Below are 19,835 nucleotides of genomic sequence, written 5' to 3'. Positions count from 1 at the left end.
AGGTAGCTCAAGGTCTGGAATGATCATTACTCGCTGTGCCCCTCTGAGGACAGCACAGATGATCTAACACATCTGGGGCACGGGAAGATGAAGTGAAGCCTCCACCAAACACTGCACACACTTCCAATATTCACAAAAAACCCTTAAGGCATGTCTGATATATACAAAATAATTTATTACTGTAAACAAACATTTGGCTCATACAGAGAAAACATCTTGTAGTCAAGGCATTTTGTTTTAAAACGTCTTTGACCACTTAGCCGTGAGCCCAGCAGGCCATTAACTTCTCCTAAACTGACACATTTTCCAGTTGCTGAAACACTGTCTGCACAGCTAGTCCATCGGTGACTGAAAGATTGAAATAATGGGATCTTCATGGTTGGTAACCACAAGGACACTGCGGAACTTGTCAAACAGCGTCTTTAGCTGCGAGCGCCTCATGTTCTCATTGTACATAATCTCTTCCAGGTGGTGATGTCCTCGGAAATAGTGCAGTAGCCTGGAAGCAGTTAACAAGAGAAAGAGTTTCACTGACTAATCAACAGTGTCAGTCATCCATGAGACAGGACTTTTGCACCTCTGATGGGAGCCTTCATTGCTGTGAAGGTGGCAGCACTGGAATGTTGAGAAGCTCTCCAGACACTTGATCTCCACCTAACTGCTGGTAAACTAACTCTTTAGCCTATGCTGCCCAATTACATTTTACAATATAATGCAAGTAGATTTATTCAAACCACTGAACAAATACTTTTTATCTATTGAGAGACATAAACATTTCATTTCTAAGATAATTTCTCTGTTGAGCTGTCATAGGTTAAAAGGCAGCTGTGGTAAACACACAGAAGCATGAGGCAAAGGCAGGCAATCAGTTAGTTTATGTCATCCATGTACACCGCGCTCATGTTTGAACAAAAAACAACAATGACAACCTTAAGAACACTTAATAAAACAAGCACACTATGGTCCTGTTGTCAGTTAAAGGCAGATTTAATCACCTCGCAAACATCCGCAGATCCTCTGGATTTTGTGCAGCGGGGATGTTAAGAATAAACTGCCTCTCGTGCTCTGACAGGCTGGCGAGCAGTGTCTCAGTCATCCTCTTGTTGAGTGGGGAGTCTCCACCAGTTAGCAGCTCTGCACTGGAGTTTTCCATACTGGGACTGGTTAGGGTCATGTCATCACTGCTGGCTACACAAAACAAGAAGAATGTTAGATTTTCTAGTAACGAGTTAGAGCCGTAAGAGCAGAAGAGTAGAGGCGTGAGGACATACTCGGTGAGCCAAAACTGAGCGCACTAGGGGTACTGAGACTGCGACCTCCTAGTCGGGCAGCCAGCGGAGGGTCTTCATCCTTCAGCCCAGGCTCATCCTCACTGGGTGGTACCAACAAGCACACATAAGTGTGCAGCTGGATCAGGAGGCGGCGCTGCAGCATCCAAACCACCATCTGGATTAACTGGGCCTGGTTAACCAGCAGAGCAGCAAACTGCATTAGGATAAACTGAAATAAGGGAATCGGAAAATGCACACGTAACCAGGTCAAATATGTTTTAAAATAGATCCACAAGAAAGAGTCTGATCCTGTTCTCATGAAAAATGGAGGATGCATACACTAGAGACGATGTCCCTTTGCCATTAATAATTCATCAGGACCTACACTGCCAGAACAAGATGAAGAATGATGGCCCACCTCAAGGATTATAAGTATTCTAACTTATGTTTGTGTTCAGTTTTCATATATATTTATATATTACAGGACATAGATATACATCAGATTATTTCATTAAACATGCCTGAAATCATGCAAATTAAAAAAAAGAAAAGAAACTGGGACATTTTCACAGGTTTAATAAAAGTATTTCTCTTTTGAAAGGCTTCACACATGTATTCCACATCATGCAATAACCCCCACCTCCTGTGTGGGAGCTTCCAGGGGATTTCTAAACTCAGCCAGTGAGACAGGCAGTGAGAACTTTGCTAACATAGAGGGCAGATCATGACCAGGAAACTGCCGGGCAAACTGCTCAGCCAACGGTGAATATCTATTCAGGGAGAAGAGAACAACACAGAGCTTATTCCATCACAGAACATCTTTTAAATTTAATTCCAAACAGTGTTGTAAGTCAGATCAGGAAGCCTCTCTATATGAGGAAATGCCACGGATGAGTGCTTAGCATTAGTGTGCTTCATTTACTCTTCCCAGCTGGCTTATATCACATCAGATACTCACAGGCAGATGTTGGCATGCGGAGACAGCATGTAGACATTGTTCTCACACAGTGGGTAGATGATAATTGCCTTGCCCCAATAAACCAAATGAGCAGCAATCTGAAAGATCTAAATGAGAAAATATTTGTCAATTAATCTCTAGGATGCCAAATGAAAGCAAAATAAGCAAATAAGAGCTACACTTGAGGATTTTCTCAGATTTGCATTACATATATCTGCCACTAGATGACAGTAAAGACCACCTGACTAAACAATTTCTGAAGGTTATACTTTTTTAAAAGTATACATGTATGCACAGTACACTTTTTCACATTTTAACTTTCTTCTATTCTATAAGTGATACATACTGCACAATGATTTATAGATCTTTGTGTATTAAACACAACTAATGCATCTTTTAGACTTCATCCATCCATCCATTCGCTTCTGCTTATCCTTCTCAGGGTCGCGGGGGGCGCTGGAGCCTATCCCAGCTGTCATAGGGCGAGAGGCGGGGTACACCCTGGACAGGTTGCCAGTCTGTCGCAGGGCCAACACACAGGGACAGACAACCATTCGCACTCACATTCATTCGCACATTTACACCTAGTGACAATTTGGATTATCCAATCAACCTATCCCCACAAGCTGCATGTCTTTGGACGGTGGGAGGAAGCCGGAGTGCCCGGAGGGAACCCACGCAAACACGGGGAGAACATGCAAACTCCACACAGAAAGACCCCGGCCTGATGTTGGAATTGAACTCAGGACCTTCTTGCTGTGCGGCAACAGTGCTAACCACCGTGCCACCGTGCTGCCCTCTTTTAGACTTATAAATTTTTATAAGTCTTTTAGACTTATAAAAACTGATTTCATCTGATAAATTCAAGAGAATCACATCTGACATTTTAAACTGGAAATCTGATCCAGGTAGTGTGAGTGTCCTCTACCTGAAGTAAGGCCAGGTCAGCATCCTGTGCCAGCTGCTGCAGGTTTTTCACTGCTGAGCAGGTTTTAATCAGGCGGATCAATGCAGGGGAGCAGTCCAGGGGAAGCTGGCTGAGGAGTGTTTTCTCATTTTCCAGAAGCAACAGGGCATGATAGGGTCTGCAGGATCAGACACACAATACGGCTTCTAAATGAACATACATCCACATACAAGCAGACTCTGTTTGAAATAAACACATATTTATTTTATTTTACATACAAAGACAAAGGTATACATATTAAACTGTTTGTTAACTAAAATATCCAATCAGCCAGTCATATGGCAGCAACTCATTGTGTTCAGGTATGCAGACATAGTCAAGACAGTCAAACTGAGCATCAGAATGGGGAAAAAAGATGATTTGAATGACTTTGAATGTGGAACGGTTGTTGATGCCAGAAGCTGCTGATCTACTGGGATTTTCCCACACAGACATCTTTCAGGTTTACAGAGAAAAAGGTGAAAATGCCTTTTAGATGCAGGTCAGATAGGAAAGCAACAGTAACTTAAATAACTTGTCAAAACCAAGGTGTGCAAAAGATCATCTCTGAATGTACAACACATTGAACCTAGGAATAGATGGGCTACAGCAGTAGACCACCCCACTGCCACTCATGTCAAATATGAACAGGAAACTGAGGCTACACAGGCTTACACAGACTCATTAAAATTTGACAGAAATCCCAATTGCATTTACAAACTGACAAATCTGCAGCAACCTGTTTGTGATGTTATTATGTCAACATGGCCCCAAATCTCAGAAGAATGTTTCCAGCACCTTGTTAAAACTATGCCATGAAGAATTCTGAAGGATAAAAGGGGTCCAACCAAGTACCTGCACAGGGCAACTAATGAAGCAACTAATGAGAGAGCTGATCAAAACTACAGCTATTACATTGAAATGCCAGTAGGTCGCACTAAAGACCACACTAAATTCTGCATCGTTTGAGTGCTTTATATATTAAGTACATACATTTGCTTACCAAATACAATCCAGCTACTTAAGGCACAAAACGTCTTTGACATAAACTGAGGGGAAATTAGATTATTCTGACTAAAGGGCGACTAAGGTGACCTGTGGATCAAGGAGGGATTTTGACAAAGCTGTGTTATTTGATGGTTATGTATAGACCTAAGCTGACTAGCCAACGTAGTACAAATGTGTGCATTTGAATGATTGCTGAAGTTATAAGTTGTGATAAGTCCATTTTTAGTTGCAGAAATGCAACTGGATGAACTTATTTTGTCATGAAAAGATGCAATGTGTGAAAAAACAGAAGGAATCCACAGAAACCACAGAGTAAGTTATGAATGTGTAATATAAATAATATCATTTTAAATATGACATAAAAAAAAAGCATTAACTATTACACCCATGTGGGTATGTTTTGACAAATGAGGTCTATAGGTGTTTTTAATTGGCCATTTGTAGCAACACAGCCCACATCTGCTGATTTTATTTAATCTAGAACAGATATTCCCCTTCCCCACCCTTCCCGTGTCTTTTACTGTAAACAAGGTACTTCTAGTTACAGCTAATCAAATAACATGTTGTGAGATGTAAGAAAACGTAACATGAAAAGAAAAACAAATCTGTAATATACCTTATGGCCTTAAGGCTGCGCTCTAATGCCTCTGGGGGGATGTAGGTGTCACCAATCCTGTGGATCTTGTGCGGCAAACAGAAGCTCACCTCCAGCCAGTCGTTGATGTGAAGTCGCACCACACCGGTTGTACAAAGGCTGAAAAAGCGCCATCATCAGAATCAGCAATTGCAGAATCATATATTACACAAATTTAGACAGAAAATCCAAACAAATGAATGTAAAATGCATGTGGTCACACACCTGTCATACGCCTCCTTGAGGTCTCTTGCTAGCTTACATTTTGGAAGAATTTGTCTAAATGGGGACTGGGGGCTTCCATCTGCTGATACCAGAAGCAAAATACCAATATTCTATGTTAACAAAGATGTAAGTTTGACTAAGACCAAGCTGCAAATTTGATGTGTAGTCTGAGCTTGTATCTCACTTTCAGTCGTGGTAATTTCCTCCTGGACGGCCAGCATGAGTTTGGCCTCGCGGGTCAGATACTGGCAGCGGCGCTCCTCGTGCTGCAGAGCAATGGCAATGCGGCGTGACAGGTTGTGCATGCAGCTGATGACGGATGGGTCAGCATTTGCCTGCAGGCCAGAGATGAAAATCGGCCACTTTTTAAATGTCATAATTATGTAAAGAAAGAAAAATGTATCTGTTACACTTTGATTATAACACCAGTGCTTTTTTGTGTGGATGGTAAATGTACTGATTCTTATATAGTGCTTTTCTACTCTCCCGGAGAACTCAAAGCGCTGCATACAACATGGATCAGTTCACATTCATGTCCAGGCTGTTAACTATTAAACATCCCGTTTATTTTACACCTAACGTCAGTTAATGATCTTAGCATGGCCCCCGCTGAAAGATGAATGAATATGACTTAACACACTCAGTATAAATGTTGTTTTTGAGCACATCTTTGATGTTTATTTCTTGTCATATTTACGCAATTCAATACAAAGGCTCTGCAATAATTTCTACGTCTTATAATGTTAAGAATTACAAATTGCATTTTGATTAAACTTGAACAGATGTGAGGTTGTTGTACATGGAATTATTGTTTCTTATAATCAGTCCACCTTAGGTATGAAAACAAAGATGGAGAAATGTATATAACACTATTTTTTGTTTTTGTTTTACTGAGCTATTTTTACTTTATTAAGGAATTTTATGCAGCTTTTTTTTTTGTATTTTATTTAAAATTTTACTTTTTACTTTTATTGTAATAAACTTTTACTTTTTGAGCTCCTATATTTTATTTTACATTCTGATTTATTCTAATTTCTTTTGTACAGTTTTCACACTACAAAACTGTTTTGTCATACAGTGTTTTCATTTATATAGTAATATTTTACATGTATATAAGTTGTGTTTAATGTTTTTTGCTGCTTTGACACAAGAATTTCCCAACATATTGGATATAAAGTAGATCTTATTTTAAAAACTGTAACTTTGTAGATATGTTGACCAATTAGAAGTCTACAAACAACAACAGTGTTTTTGACACTGATGTAAACAATGAGATAAAGGCACACACCTTTGATGATGCAAGACAAATCAATCTTCTCCATTTAAATATGGGTTTTTTTCAAAGGCTCCATGTCCAGTGAACTAAAATGCTGTTTACGTGTAAACAAAGACCAAAACTCAAAGAAAAAATACCTATGTACATGTGGAGCCTTTTAAATAGTTGAAAGACTTAGAAACTGTTTATAATGGAAATGTATTTTTTACCAACAAAGCAGAAGTGGATAAATAACTACAGAAATAAAATAATCAAATAAAATATCTCTATTAGCACTGCCCACTTGGGTCGGGGATGAGTTTGCGAGTGATGGGAGAAGGGAGCCGGAACTCGACAGATGGATTGGTGCTGCGGACGCTGCACTGGTCCGTCGTGGTGAAGGGAGAGCTGAGTGTAAAAGCGAAGCTCTCAATTTACCGGTCGATCTACGTCCCTACCCTCACCTATGGCCACGAGCTGTGGGCAGTGACCGAAAGAACGAGATCGCGGATACAAGCGGCGGAAATGAGCTTCCTCCGAAGGGTGGCTGGCCTCTCCCTTAGAGACAGGGTGAGAAGTTCAGCCATCCGGGAGGGGCTCAGAGGAGAGCTGCTGCTCTTCCACATCGAAAGGAGCCAGTGAGGTGGTTTGGGCATCTGACAATGATGCCTCCTGGGCGCCTCCTGCGTGAGGTGTTCCAGGCATGTCCCGGGGCAGACCCAGGACACGCTGGAGAGATTATATCTCTCGGCTGGCCTGGGAACGCCTTGGTGTTCCCCTGGATAAGCTAGGGGGAGAGGGAGGTCTGGGCTTCTCTGCTTAGGCTGCTGCCCCCGCGACTCGGCCCCGGATAAAGCGGAAGAAGATGGATGGATGGATATTAGCAACTTCAACCATCATCATCTTCTCAGAAGTTCACAAATGTCGCATCCCTATTCAATGCAAGTTGATATGGTTTTATTAGAGAAATAAGAATATCAAATAATGTTAATTATAAACATAAATAATAAACATACAAAATACATGAAAACAAAATGTAGCAGTGTTTGGTTTACATACTGCCATGTGGGCCTGCTGTGTTTTTGTACAGAATTTCCACAGTTGCCAGGAAGATATTAAAAACATGACTAAGTACTTTTTGTTTGCTCTTACTGGGAACCATGACTCAGCATGGGGAGGTACATGCTGGTCAACGTGATTAAGCCCCCCTTCCTCCCTCTAAGTTACCATGCTCGCACTGATAGAGTATACTGGAATATTATCAGCTACCCATACCACTCCCATTCACAGATTAAAGAAAACACAAAATTTATGTGTCCCACCCAAGCTAACTAAATGTAAATTATTATTAAGTTTAAAGTTTCCAATATCAAGAGTTTTACAGTTATACACTTAACATTTGGCCTCGCGGGTCAGGTACCGACCTATATCTGACATATATCAGTATATCTGTACATTTGCCCGTAGTACATCTGTATATTTGCTCTCTACTTATCTGTATATAATTGCTCTTATTGCACTTACTACTCTTGCACTTCTAATTAGATGCAAATTGTACTTCGTAACCCTGTATTTACACATGTGTAATGACAATAAAGGTGAATCCTAATCCTAAACATTTAAAATTAAAATCAAAATACATCTCGTTCATACCCTGAGTGCAAACACCACATTAAACAAGATCATTGTTGGCATTTCTCTCTTGGGTGAAGGATCTGTTTTAGAAACCTGCAAAGAAAAAAAGACAAACTTATCACCAGATGCAAAATCTAGACAAGCCTTTATATTAAAATGTCAGTTTACAGTTTGTTATTTTGCTGTTATAGTCAAAACTACTAACTGATGCCATTTTTTAGATTTATTTTTTTCTTTGGAAGACTATGACATTTAAAAACGCTCAAATAAAACCTGCCATAACTTTTCCAATGTCCAGTGCAACAAAATCAAATGTTGTATTGAGTGAAATCCAAAGACATTCAGTTTAAAGACAAATAACAAAAAGAGCAGCACTTGATAAAAGGAGGTTTCACACTTTTCACTTGTAAAATGAATTAAATAATTAAGACCTAATCAAAATGCTATGGAAGCTAAGCTAAGAAGTTAACCTTAAGGCCTAACTTCCATGATATGTCACACCAGACTTGTACAATGATCTTATGAATTTACTGTGGACTGAAATGTTCAGTTTAAGTAAACAGAAGTGCTGCATGACATCCATGGTAATTTTAAGTCAGATACAGTAGGTGTTGTTGTAAAGAATAAGTGCAACCCTTGTGACTTTCATATTTCTCTATTTTCTCCACCCTGTGTGATACACCATTATCTTAGCAACACATGCTGTGAGTCATTAGACTAAAAGACTGACAGCAGGGAGCTTCAGCCAAATTTCAAACAAGCCACGATTGAATATATATTATTCAAGCTAAGTACCGATACACAACAATATGATAATAATAATAATAATGATAATAATTATAATAATAGTTTACACTTTCTATTGTTTACTGTTTATGTATTAGTCAACATATATACATCAACATATTTCAAAACAGTGCAGCATTTCGCTAAAAATCAACAAACAAAGACGTCAAACATTACAACAACAATAATTTGCCATTCATGTTTGAGTTAAGCTCTGCAGGTACTGCTTTAGTGGCTTCTTAAATGAAGCCCTGTTTTTGGTCAGTTTGGTGTTGCTTGGCAACCCGTTCCAGAGAGAAGAACCTCTGTATAGAACAGCTCTTGTCATAAAATTAGTTCAACTGTAAGCTAAAGAATTCACTTCATGTGTCACGAGATCGTGGCTAAAACCAGTACTTACAAAAGAAATGTGGCACAGATTTCATAATAAAGGAGTTTTCATAAATAAATAATAAAACACGTTTAATTGTTTATCAGCAGTGAGCCAAAATATTTGCTTATACATGTTGCACACATTTGTATTGTAGGAGCTTTCAGCAGCACGTGACCACATTAATGAGCAACACTCCACATGTGACAGAACAAGTGAGCAGATGTCATTAATCAAAACAAAGGAGCTGGAGACCCAACAGCTGAGTAGTTAGTCCTATTATATTTCTTTAAAATCAGTGAACACAGTGCCAAGACTCTCACTCTATCTTATAGACCTTCATTTAGGCCTCACTCCACATGTTTAGAGACAAGACCTGTGTATATCCTTAATACTAGAACTGACATCAGTGTAGCTAATAGAGGGAGAATAGTTGCCCTATACGAGATGCATACAATCCATGGCTGTATTACAGTCAATAAAGGTACTTTTTACAGTGAACACAGCAGTTGGCAGAATTTCAAGCTTTAAGTCGCATTTCTACACTGAGGCTACGTCCACACGTACCCGGGTATTTTTGAAAACGCAGATTTTTTTTCTTTTTTTGCACCTTTCGTCCACACGTAAACTGCGTTTTCGGTCACTGAAAACTGAGATTTTTAAAAACTCCGGCCAGGGTGGATATTTTTGAAAACTCAGTTTTTGCATTTATGTGTGGATAAGAAAAACGCAGAAAACACAGCGTCAAAGGTGTGCGCCTTTTTTGACGTCACACTGTGCACCACGTTATTGTTTCGCTGAAATGAATTTCTACAATATCATTACTGTTAATTGTACTCTCTGCAGTGTTTAAATGCTTACATATACACACACAGTTACTGTCCCTCCACACATACCACTCGGTTCTGCTTCTATGCTCCATCCTTGTTTACTATTTCCCACGAGGCTTCTAGACTTCTGATTGGCCAACATTTCGACACGGTTAGGAATATATCGCCACCTGTTGCTTTGGCATGTTCCTAGCAGCTTTTTCCTTCATTTCTGCGTTTACGTGTGGACGGGATTATTTTTTAAAACGAAAACGGAAAATCTCAGTTTTCAAAAATACCCGTGTACGTGTGGACATAGCCTGAGATTGCTTGAAAATGAAAACAGTGTGAACACGCGGATCAATGAAACATCACAAACAGACTTTGAAGTTATTTGCTTTTCTTTAAACTTCTCTCTAGAGTCACATGTTTTAAATATCATCTTAAAAGTTTGTTAGACTATAGGTACTAATGTGACTCAAATCCAAAGTGTGCTAGATTAAAGTCTGAATCTCACGTGTAAGTAAGTAGATGTAAAGTTTAATTATTAAGCGCTTTTCATAGACAGGCAACTTTTCTCCCTATGGTTAATACCTGCAGTCTCACGTAGCATGCATATATAACGTCTTGCATCTTAAGCTGTGCTTGGTAGAATATACTGCTCATGAATTAGTGCACTGTTAACCTAGCACCTGTGAGCCATAAGCAATTTTTTTGCAATTGCAGCCTTAAAGTAAGTTGCCCCAAATAGCAAATTTGACCCTATAACATGCTGATAAATATGTTTTCTGATGAGAAATTATTTACACCTGTCAGCATGTGAGCTCAATTTTTTATCTGTTCCTACCTGGATGATAGGAGGATGCTGAAGCAGGGTGGGGTGGCCCACAAATCGAACATTGTCTATCTTCAGTTCAAACTTCTTTCCACACATATCAGATTTGGTGGCCAGGATTGTGGAGAGGACGATGTCAGAGAACCTAAAAGAGGGAAAAACCCCAATAAGAAAATGTGCAGTGTGGGGAGAGCGTGGACATCACAGACACAACTGAGATGAGTGAGAAAGTTTAAATTAGCTCAGTTTGCTTATACTTTTCACATTCCTGTCTATCGGAGAGGTTACATTAATCAGATGCATCTGCCTGTAATGAAATTCAACAAGTGTATAAATGGAAAACAAAACTTGTTTGCCTACTAGAGAGGCGAAAAGAGGAAAAAGGCCTCTTTGCGGAAAAGGTGCAATCGCTGTATGAATGAAGAGTGTGAAAGACTCATGCTGGTTTGACTTAAGTAACTCATGCTGTGATCAAAAGGACACAAATTAAGGTGTTAACTCTCGGAAATAAAAAAAAAATTAAACACACCACAGACTTACTCCACCACCACAATTTGAACTGTGTTCTTTAAAGCTTACTCTACATGCTAGAGGTAATATAAACAATACAGACTAAAGCTTCAATGATAGCCTTAAACTCATATTTTGTAAAAACCAAAGCACTGATTCATTCTTGTACGACATTTTAAAAGGATTGTGTACTTAGATCAGGGTTGGAGATCCATATAAGACACAAAATAGGAAAGAAGGGGATAAAAAGACAGGGGTGATCTAAGCGAAGGAAAGGTGGTTTAGAATGATTTCGTCTTACCCTGCTACCAACTGTTCGTCAGTTAGTGGAGATTGCTCTCTGAAATGGGGATTGGGCCACAAAAAAGAAGAAAAAAAAAACAAACAAAAGGGAAAATGCAACACACAGTTGGGCTAAATGCATAAAAATGGACATCAAAACAAGCCGAACAAACATGTGATAGTGTGATGTGAAAACACTGGTGTGCTGAAGTTCTAATACCAGCAGTGCTGGTTAGTGAGCTTCTATACCCGCCTCAAAGGTTTTCAAGGTAACTAAGTGTGTAATAAAATATGACAGTACAATAAAATAAGTCTGAATTATCTTTACAGTTAATAAGGTTAATGTATGGCTTCAAATAATTTTAAACGCTGCTGGTGGGAAGTAATAGAATATATATCAGAAAAATCATAATCCTGATTTTCAACAAACATTTTCTTATTTTTGTTCTGCTAAATTAGTCTGGCAAATTCCTACACTACCTGCCCAATATCTAAGATATGTTTCACGTCATGAACACCAAATGAAAGCTGCTCTTATGCAATTGAATGGCACTGCTTGCTTTAATAAAGCTAATAATAACAAAATGACGTAAACAACGCTTCTATGAATAGGTTATTTTACAGACTTATGAACAGTATGTAGTATGAACATTATACAGATATTGACACATATGTGGCATCACTGAGAAGCAGTTTTACTCTTTTGTTTTTCTCAGTAGATGAAGAAGTGTCCCAGCTAAATTCAGAACGTGACTACTGGTGTGGTTACACAGTAACTGCCTTGATGGAACCTTACTAGCATGAAAGACAAAATAGAAACTCATCTTAAGATAGGGCTGTGCGATATGACCAAAATCTCATATCCCGATATAAGAATTCTATCGTCCGATAACGATATAAATCACAAAAATGTAACATTTTCTGTAAATTCTGTGAATCTCGGGCAGCTCGTCTTGCGGGAAGTGTTTCCAGCTGCGCGTCATGTACCTGGAGTCGAGTGTTTTAACTATACATTTTTAGACATAAGTTGTAAAGGCCGCCGTTTTCTTTGTGAGTATTTATTACACAGCTTGCTGCGGGGAAAAGCCTGTTCTAACGTTTGAGTCTAAGGTTTATTTTTTTAGCACCTAGCGGCTCTTTTTAAATTCTCATCCGTAAATAATCTGCTCTTTCACGTGATTCGGTTTATTTTGAAAAGTCTCAACAGGATCTTGAGCTTTATTGTGAAAGGTTTATGTGGTACATAAACAAGCGGACACATGACGCTGTTACCGTCGTTGTTGCTAACCACAACGCATAAAAACAGGCGCTTGTCCGTCTGTAGTGTGGTTATATAAAATATGAGAGAAAGAGAGAACTTTAAGAAATTAATATAGCCACTACAGTGACCATCAAAACGATGAAAAAATATTGCCGTAAACAGTTTATTTTGCGACACCACGAAACAAACGATTGCGTAAAATGAAACGATAGACGTTTTTATATCGTCATCCGATATATATCGTTATATCGAACAGCCCTATCTTAAGATACACATTAAGGGGTTACATACACTCACTGCCCACTATACTACATACACTTGCTCAACTGCTTGTTAATGCAAATATCTAATCAGCCAATCACATGGCAGCAACTCACTGCATTTAGGCATGCACAGAGTCAAGTCAACCTGCATAACCAACTCTAGCATTTACACAGAATGGTCTAAAACCGAGAAAATGTTAAGTAAGTGGTGCTTTTGTGGGTGAAAATGCTTTGTTGGTGCCAGAAGACAAAGGAGAATGGACAAACTATTTTGAGCTTAGACCCAAGGCATGCAGAAGAGCGTAGCTAAAAGCACATCACATCAAACCTTAAACAGATGGAAAATGGGTCCAATCCATTACTAGTAAGGTGTACCTAATAAAGTGGCCAGTGAGTGTATCTCTTAGCAGCTGGGAAAAGTGAGTCTATCCAAACAGCACCTCGGGCTGTGACAAATATTAGGTACAAAGTGAGGTGAACGTTTTTGTTTTAAAAAATATATATCATATACTTAACTGTTTTACTCAATTATTTTATCAGTTTAATAAAGTTTATTAAAGGTCATCCACACAATTAATTAAAATCAGTGGTTCTCAACAGCTCAATGTTTTCAATAACCTAATAGCTTAACCTAATAGTTTTTCCTGGTAATCCACACTCTCCGACAGTTTGAGAACCACTGATTTAAAATGTGTGTCAGCATCTATAATATTGCTGAAAAACAAAAAGTGTGTCTAGATGGGGGAAAAAGATTACAAGCATGATGGAGGAAAACATAATGAGCTTAATAAGCTCATTTGGATCTCAGAATGAAACAGTAAGTTGAATAATACATAAAAAAAGTAAATGAAGATTGTAGAAATACCTTGAATCACCATCCTGGTCATCAAGCTCATCCCCAGATGTGTTCAGCACATATGGATTCCGCTGTTTTGCTTGTGGACAGATATCAGTGAGAGTTAGTCATTATGAAAAATACATATTAGACTCATAACAAAAATAAGAAGCACTGTGAATCTGACTTCGACTCACTGATCATAAAATTGTGTTAGAGAGACACATGCTTTTACTGTCCTAGTTCATGTCCCTGTTCCTAGTAAAAGCCTCTCAGCATCAGTACTGTGCCAGTATTTGCCAAAAACACAATTGCTGGTATTTAAACTGCTGTAAATAACTTCATGGCCTACAGTCTCAAAGATATCGCTCATGAATGATATGACGTCATTCTGAGCGAGAAAGAACAGTCCTATCACAAGGTAGAACTTTTATATATCTTTGAATTATCCCGGTAAAAAGTGTCATTAAAATGCATTTTTAAGAGAAACCTGGGCCAGTCCTGATCTAGAACACAGAGTAGGTGCAATAACGCTGAGTCATCCAGATACTGGCAAATCAAGTAAATGCTTTATTTTATATAAAATCCTGTTCGGAAATCTTTTTGACTGCAGCCTATTTCCAATTATAAGAAAGGTTATTAGGCATAAAAGACACACAGAAACAACTGCAATGACTTTTTGGCGCAACACTAGCAACAAGAGGAACTTGTGAATGAACAAAAGTGCATCAAATTTATGTGGCACATCCACCAACAACAATCTGAGAGGCCAAGAGGGAAACTTCAAGAAAGAAGAACAAGCAGACCCGATCCTCAAAAAAAAAAAAAAAAAAAAAGAAAGAAAGACAATCACAACAAAAGGGGCTGTTGGTCTGCCCTGGATTACACTGCTGCTTTATTATCTCCTGTAAATATGTAATTACGTGGAAGTGACACCGGGTTATCTGTGTGTGCGTAAATGTTTATGTTTATGTTTATGTTTCTGCTTCGTGCTAATGCTACGCCTACCTGAGAGAGATGACGGACACTCAGCGACCTTTTGGTAGGGATATCGGAAAAGGAGTTTGTTCCCTCGGCTTCCAGAGCTAACCAGTATGACGCTAATAGGGCTGGTTTTGTCGCCGCATTTGTATGCACTACTTTGGGACTGAGGGTACAAGGACTTTCGGTCATCTGGTAGACCGACTGACGGGTTGAGCATCATGTTAGCATTCTAGCTAACTCCTCAGTTAGCTTCAAACAGACAGGGAGCGTAATCTCGCTTCACTTCAAGCTTAACACCAGTGTTTGCCATACAAAGACACCGACCAGAGACAAATTATAGCCTGACTAAAGTTAAATATAAAGCCTTGATATTATACCCTACCGCACATCCATCCACCACTGTTGGGATTGTTTTGTGTTACTGTGAAAACTGTTCGGCTGAAACAAAGAGGGCAGATATCATATTGTTCCGCTACTACTTAATCTACTGCGTCACTCACCGTGATTTCTATAAATTTTGCTTCCAAGGAGCGAGACTTTCTTGAATTGTTGTTATTAATATTTTTGAATTAGTCTTGAGCAATCCAGGCTTTATGAGGGTATTTTGAAGTTTTCCTTTGCACGGTGACTGACTTTTCACTTATTTTTAGTCCTTCAGACTAACTTAACGTTGAGCTATGAAGACCCAATGTAAGACACGAACCAGTGCCGTGTCAACACATTACAAATAACCTAAACGAACTCCTAATTAACTACCGCAGATCTCATCAGCATGAAAAGCAAGAAATTACTCTCTAAGTCAGAAAAATCACTTTAAGAATCTTTTGAAAAAAAAGTTGTCAGGAATACATAATTTAGAGGATGCATATGCAGGACAACAAGAACCCAAGAAACTAAATATAGCTCAGAGAGAGCGTTTGTGTGGGACAATGTGGGACATGTTACTAATGCTTCAAGGTGATTGGAAATTATTGTTTATCTTAATTTGAAAAGTATAATATAATAATAGATACACAAACAACTGTGAAGACAATGTAATACAATCCTCCACTCCTCTAATAAGTCAAAGTTGTTTTATTTAATGATATAATTCATGTATTTATTTGTTTATTCTTATTTAATTATACACTCATGAGTTCATTTTCTATTGCCATAACTTTCTCTTCTGTACCATTTTGTGAGATTATACTCACAATTCTATTATACTTTTTTTTTTTTTAATAAAAAAAGTACCTCATAAAGTGCCACACCAGGTCGCTCGATTTTCATGGGATTCCTAAAAACTATATTTGTAGATGTCAACAAATATTATTTAAGGACAGGGAGACATGATATAGTCAAAATAAACAGATGTTGCCATGCATATGTACATGAATTGCATATATGCAGTGCAATAAACACTCATTGGCCACTTGATTAGGTTGGCCACTTCATTACTTGCTAGTACTAAGTTGGACATCCTTTTACCTTCATAACTGCATTAATTCTTCATGGCATAAATTCAACAATGTGCTGGAAACGTTCCTCAAAGATTTTTGCATTTCCATGACAACATCACACAGTAGATGTGTGATCTATGTTGTGAATCTCTCTTTCCACTGCACCCCAAAGCTACTCTGTTGGATTGGGATCTGGTGACTGTGGACCAGTAGGAAAAGGATGACGATGAAATGGTAAAAGTCCAAACGAGATATCCGGGAACTAAATTGTTTCTAAAACCTATTTTCATTTCTTGTCCATTTTTCTTTTCTTTCTTTTCTTTCTTTTCTTTCTTTTCTTTTCTTTTCTTTTCTTTTCTTTTAATAATAATAATAATAATAAGAATAAGAATAAGAATAAGAATAAGAATAAGAATAAGAATAAGAATAATAACAACATTTTTTTTAATTTATAAAGCGCCTTTCAAGACATGCACCCAAGGACACTTTACAATTAGATAAAACACATAATGGAAAAATGACAAAATGAAGAACAATAAAACAAAAGCACAAGATAAAATTAACAAACAGTGGGTTCACAGTGAATATGCAGATTTGAACAGATGGGTTTTGAGTTGAGATTTAAACTGGGGGAGATTCTTTTTAAATCTCTGTATGGATCGGAATATGTCTGACAACAAAACACAAATAACCTTTTCCCCCGTTTTGCACAGTAATTGTAATCCGCTCTAATTTTAGTTTATCTCAACTCTATAAAACAAGCTCGTCAATGTCAAATTTTATCCACTAGATGACGCATTTGGGCGACTGTGGGAGCTTTGAATTTAGATCCAGATGAAGATGATGGATGGCTGGATGGATTGCACTCTCTTTATTCTCCATTTTGAATATCACGTGTGTATAGGAACTCTGTTTATTCACTTGCATGCATTTAGAGCTGCACTATAATCCCCGGCTGACGCCTGCAGAAATAAAGCACATTTTAGCAGTGGTAACTTTGTTTGTTCAAAAATAATAAGGGGATATGCATTAAGATTTTTGTAAGATCTTCTGTCATGAAGTACTAAAAGACCCGGGCACCCGGTGTGTATCAGTTCCAAAACTTTCAACCGCGCCCTCACGATATTGTGACACACTGTTATCATTAATTTTAGAAAACCACTCCCTTTTATATCAAACTGTACATTTTTAAAGAAGCCAGAATAACCGTTCTCCGCTGGCAAATATAAGAAATAAATTACTGTAAATAATTCACAACAAATATACAATTTGCTGACTCACAAGGGCACACACCTTATTCTCACCACCCCGGTCCTTTTCCAGGTGATCATGCCACAACAGATTGCAGCCAGTTTATTGCATTTCATTTTTCTATGCAACAGTTTCAAAGCAGGAACATGTCGGAAACCGGAAGACTGCTGCATATCTTTTTGTTTGCAAATGTGAACTGACACTTCAGAAAACTCAGTGGTACCCAAAAAGTCTAAAATAAAAAAAAAAGAAGTCTATACTAATTATATCCATAGTCGCAATCGATATAGTAGAATGAATACCGGTTGAGAATCAGAGGAGATGGCAATCCGTTATATAATATTAAATATCTTTAAAATACTTTGTAATGAGGACAAAGAAATGTAAATAATGAATGAGTCGGGGCATATTTCTTAATTAAAAAGTCATTAATGTTGTTTTTGAAGACAAAATTAAACTGACACAAAATGATTCTTAGTGTTGAATTATCGGGTATAAGAACACCTGAAATGATCGCACAGAGAATGAGTTTGATTTGAGATTTTTTATTTTTTATTTTATTTTTATTAGTGCATATGGCAACAGAGTTAAAGAGATATGATTTTACAATCACTTTTATGACTGTTGCACATCTTTGATGAACTGGCACTCCAGAGATTTAGTGGTACTGTCTACCCAGGGCATTAACGACCACGGACAAAAACTTCTGCCAGGCTTCCTGGACCTCAGGGGTGAAGACGCTGGGACCAAACTTAGCGGCCACACACAGGCTGATGCATTCAGCGAGCACCTAAAGTGAGAGAGTTGTACAAAATAATTAACGAATTACTTCTGATCTAATAGTGATAAATGTTTCTGGGTGCTAGTGGGGACATACCCTGAAGTTATCGGGATCCACGTGGAGCTTCTCAGAGTGCATAGTGCTCAGTTTGGCGTAGGTCTGCTTGATGTTGTCCAAGTTCTTCACAGCATTTTCCAGACCACCCATCACGGTCCTTCCGTGCTGTGCCACTTTGGGGTTTCCCAGAATGGCAGCATTGGTGGACAGGTCTCCAAAGGCTTTGAAGTATCTCTGACCCCAGGGGTAAACAATCAGAAGCCTGGAATAAGACAAGAGAGAGAAAAAATAACAATTTTAATGCACATAATTTTTTTTTTAAAAAAAATATGCATTTTAATCTAAAAAGACAAACATACGTGTAGATGCATTGGTTTCAGTTCGGTGTTAAGATTATAGGAAGAGAAAGTCACACAATACATAAATGTGTTTCTAAATTGCAATGAGCTGCAGGTTACCTGCTGAGGGCCTGGGGACCGATTTCCCCCACATCGATCTTTCCCCACAGGCCTATGATGGCTTTGCGCTCAGCATCTGTCCACTCGACCATTTTGACAGCATAAAGGTTTTCACGTAGCTTGTGATCAGAAACCTTTTCGCAAACGCCGATCCTGGGGAGCTTTTTATTAATTACATAGTGCCACACCTCTTCGTCCTGGAAGCATCTGATTGGACTATAGCCGTCAGGCTTTTGGGTTGTTGCCCATGAGTAAGATAGGATCTTTACCAGATTATAAAGAAAAAAACGCAAACACATATTTTTTTATGTAACAAATATAGAAATAAGTATAACAATTATAGACTACAGGTCTTTATAGACTGTTTTTAACCTATACGTACAGTAAAAACATTTAAACCTCGAAAGTGATTTCTGATCTTTCGTAAGTGATCAGATCCCAACAAGCTGGCTTGAAAGTAGGGTAAATACCCGTTTCTGATGTATATATATATATATATATATATGCAACACACATCTCTAGTAAAGAAATGTAGCCTATTTTATTTGAAAACAATTCTCCAACCTCTAATAAATAGGATACAAAGGATAAAGGTGCTGTGCAGTCCCACATGAAGCGCAACAACCAGTCATCCTTTTATATCTCACATCATGCCTCGGATATGATTACTTACCAAGATTTTGGTAAAAAAGAAAATATCTTAATTTTTGATTATGTGGTGTCATTCTGTGAGTGCTTATGTTGTCATCTAATTCTCTAATTCTCCTTTAAGACCCAACGAGCGTTTGGCAGCGAGAGATTATTTGCCACTTGTTTCATATTTTACATTTTGGACATTATTTTATAAAATATCACATTGCTTTTTAAACAACCTCTTGCTATTTAATAATTTCTTTAATGGATAAATATATTAGGTTTTTTTCCCCATATCTTAAAAACAAGGAGGGGCGTTAACTTTTATCTCAAGAAATACCTCGGAAAC

General features: G+C 38.2%; 2 protein-coding genes across 6 annotated transcripts; both read right to left on the bottom strand.

The window, feature by feature from the left end:
- Positions 1–181: 181 nt before the first annotated feature.
- nprl3 (NPR3-like, GATOR1 complex subunit) lies at positions 182–15,285 on the bottom strand. 5 transcript variants are annotated; one of them, XM_087839914.1, is made up of 14 exons: positions 14,892–15,285; positions 13,914–13,983; positions 11,544–11,582; positions 10,745–10,877; positions 7,951–8,025; positions 5,227–5,377; positions 5,043–5,124; positions 4,800–4,937; positions 3,158–3,314; positions 2,230–2,336; positions 1,912–2,041; positions 1,272–1,485; positions 996–1,188; positions 182–499 (listed from the first exon to the last, which is right to left on the bottom strand). In XM_087839914.1, the coding sequence occupies exons 1-14, from the start codon at positions 15,085–15,087 to the stop codon at positions 334–336; spliced, it is 1,851 nt and encodes a 616-aa protein (XP_087696040.1). In that variant the 5' UTR covers positions 15,088–15,285; the 3' UTR covers positions 182–333. The 5 variants fall into 5 exon arrangements, with proteins under 5 accessions (XP_087696040.1, XP_087696042.1, XP_087696041.1 ...); XM_087839916.1 differs by having other exon boundaries at positions 1,272–1,461; XM_087839915.1 differs by having other exon boundaries at positions 5,043–5,121.
- A 2,801-nt stretch (positions 15,286–18,086) lies between these two features.
- LOC148102999 (hemoglobin subunit beta-A) lies at positions 18,087–19,001 on the bottom strand. The gene is made up of 3 exons (XM_087839913.1): positions 18,854–19,001; positions 18,435–18,657; positions 18,087–18,347 (listed from the first exon to the last, which is right to left on the bottom strand). Exons 1-3 carry the CDS (start codon positions 18,943–18,945, stop codon positions 18,216–18,218), a joined length of 447 nt encoding a protein of 148 aa, XP_087696039.1. The 5' UTR covers positions 18,946–19,001; the 3' UTR covers positions 18,087–18,215.
- Between the last annotated feature and the right edge of the window lie 834 nt (positions 19,002–19,835).

The sequence above is a fragment of the Neolamprologus brichardi genome, chromosome 4 (assembly GCF_056152115.1).
Source record: "Neolamprologus brichardi isolate AB-2024 chromosome 4, ASM5615211v1, whole genome shotgun sequence".
In the NCBI taxonomy this organism is placed as follows: domain Eukaryota; kingdom Metazoa; phylum Chordata; class Actinopteri; order Cichliformes; family Cichlidae; genus Neolamprologus; species Neolamprologus brichardi.
Note: the sequence above shows the minus strand (reverse complement) of the source record. Positions and strands in the feature narration are given on the sequence as shown.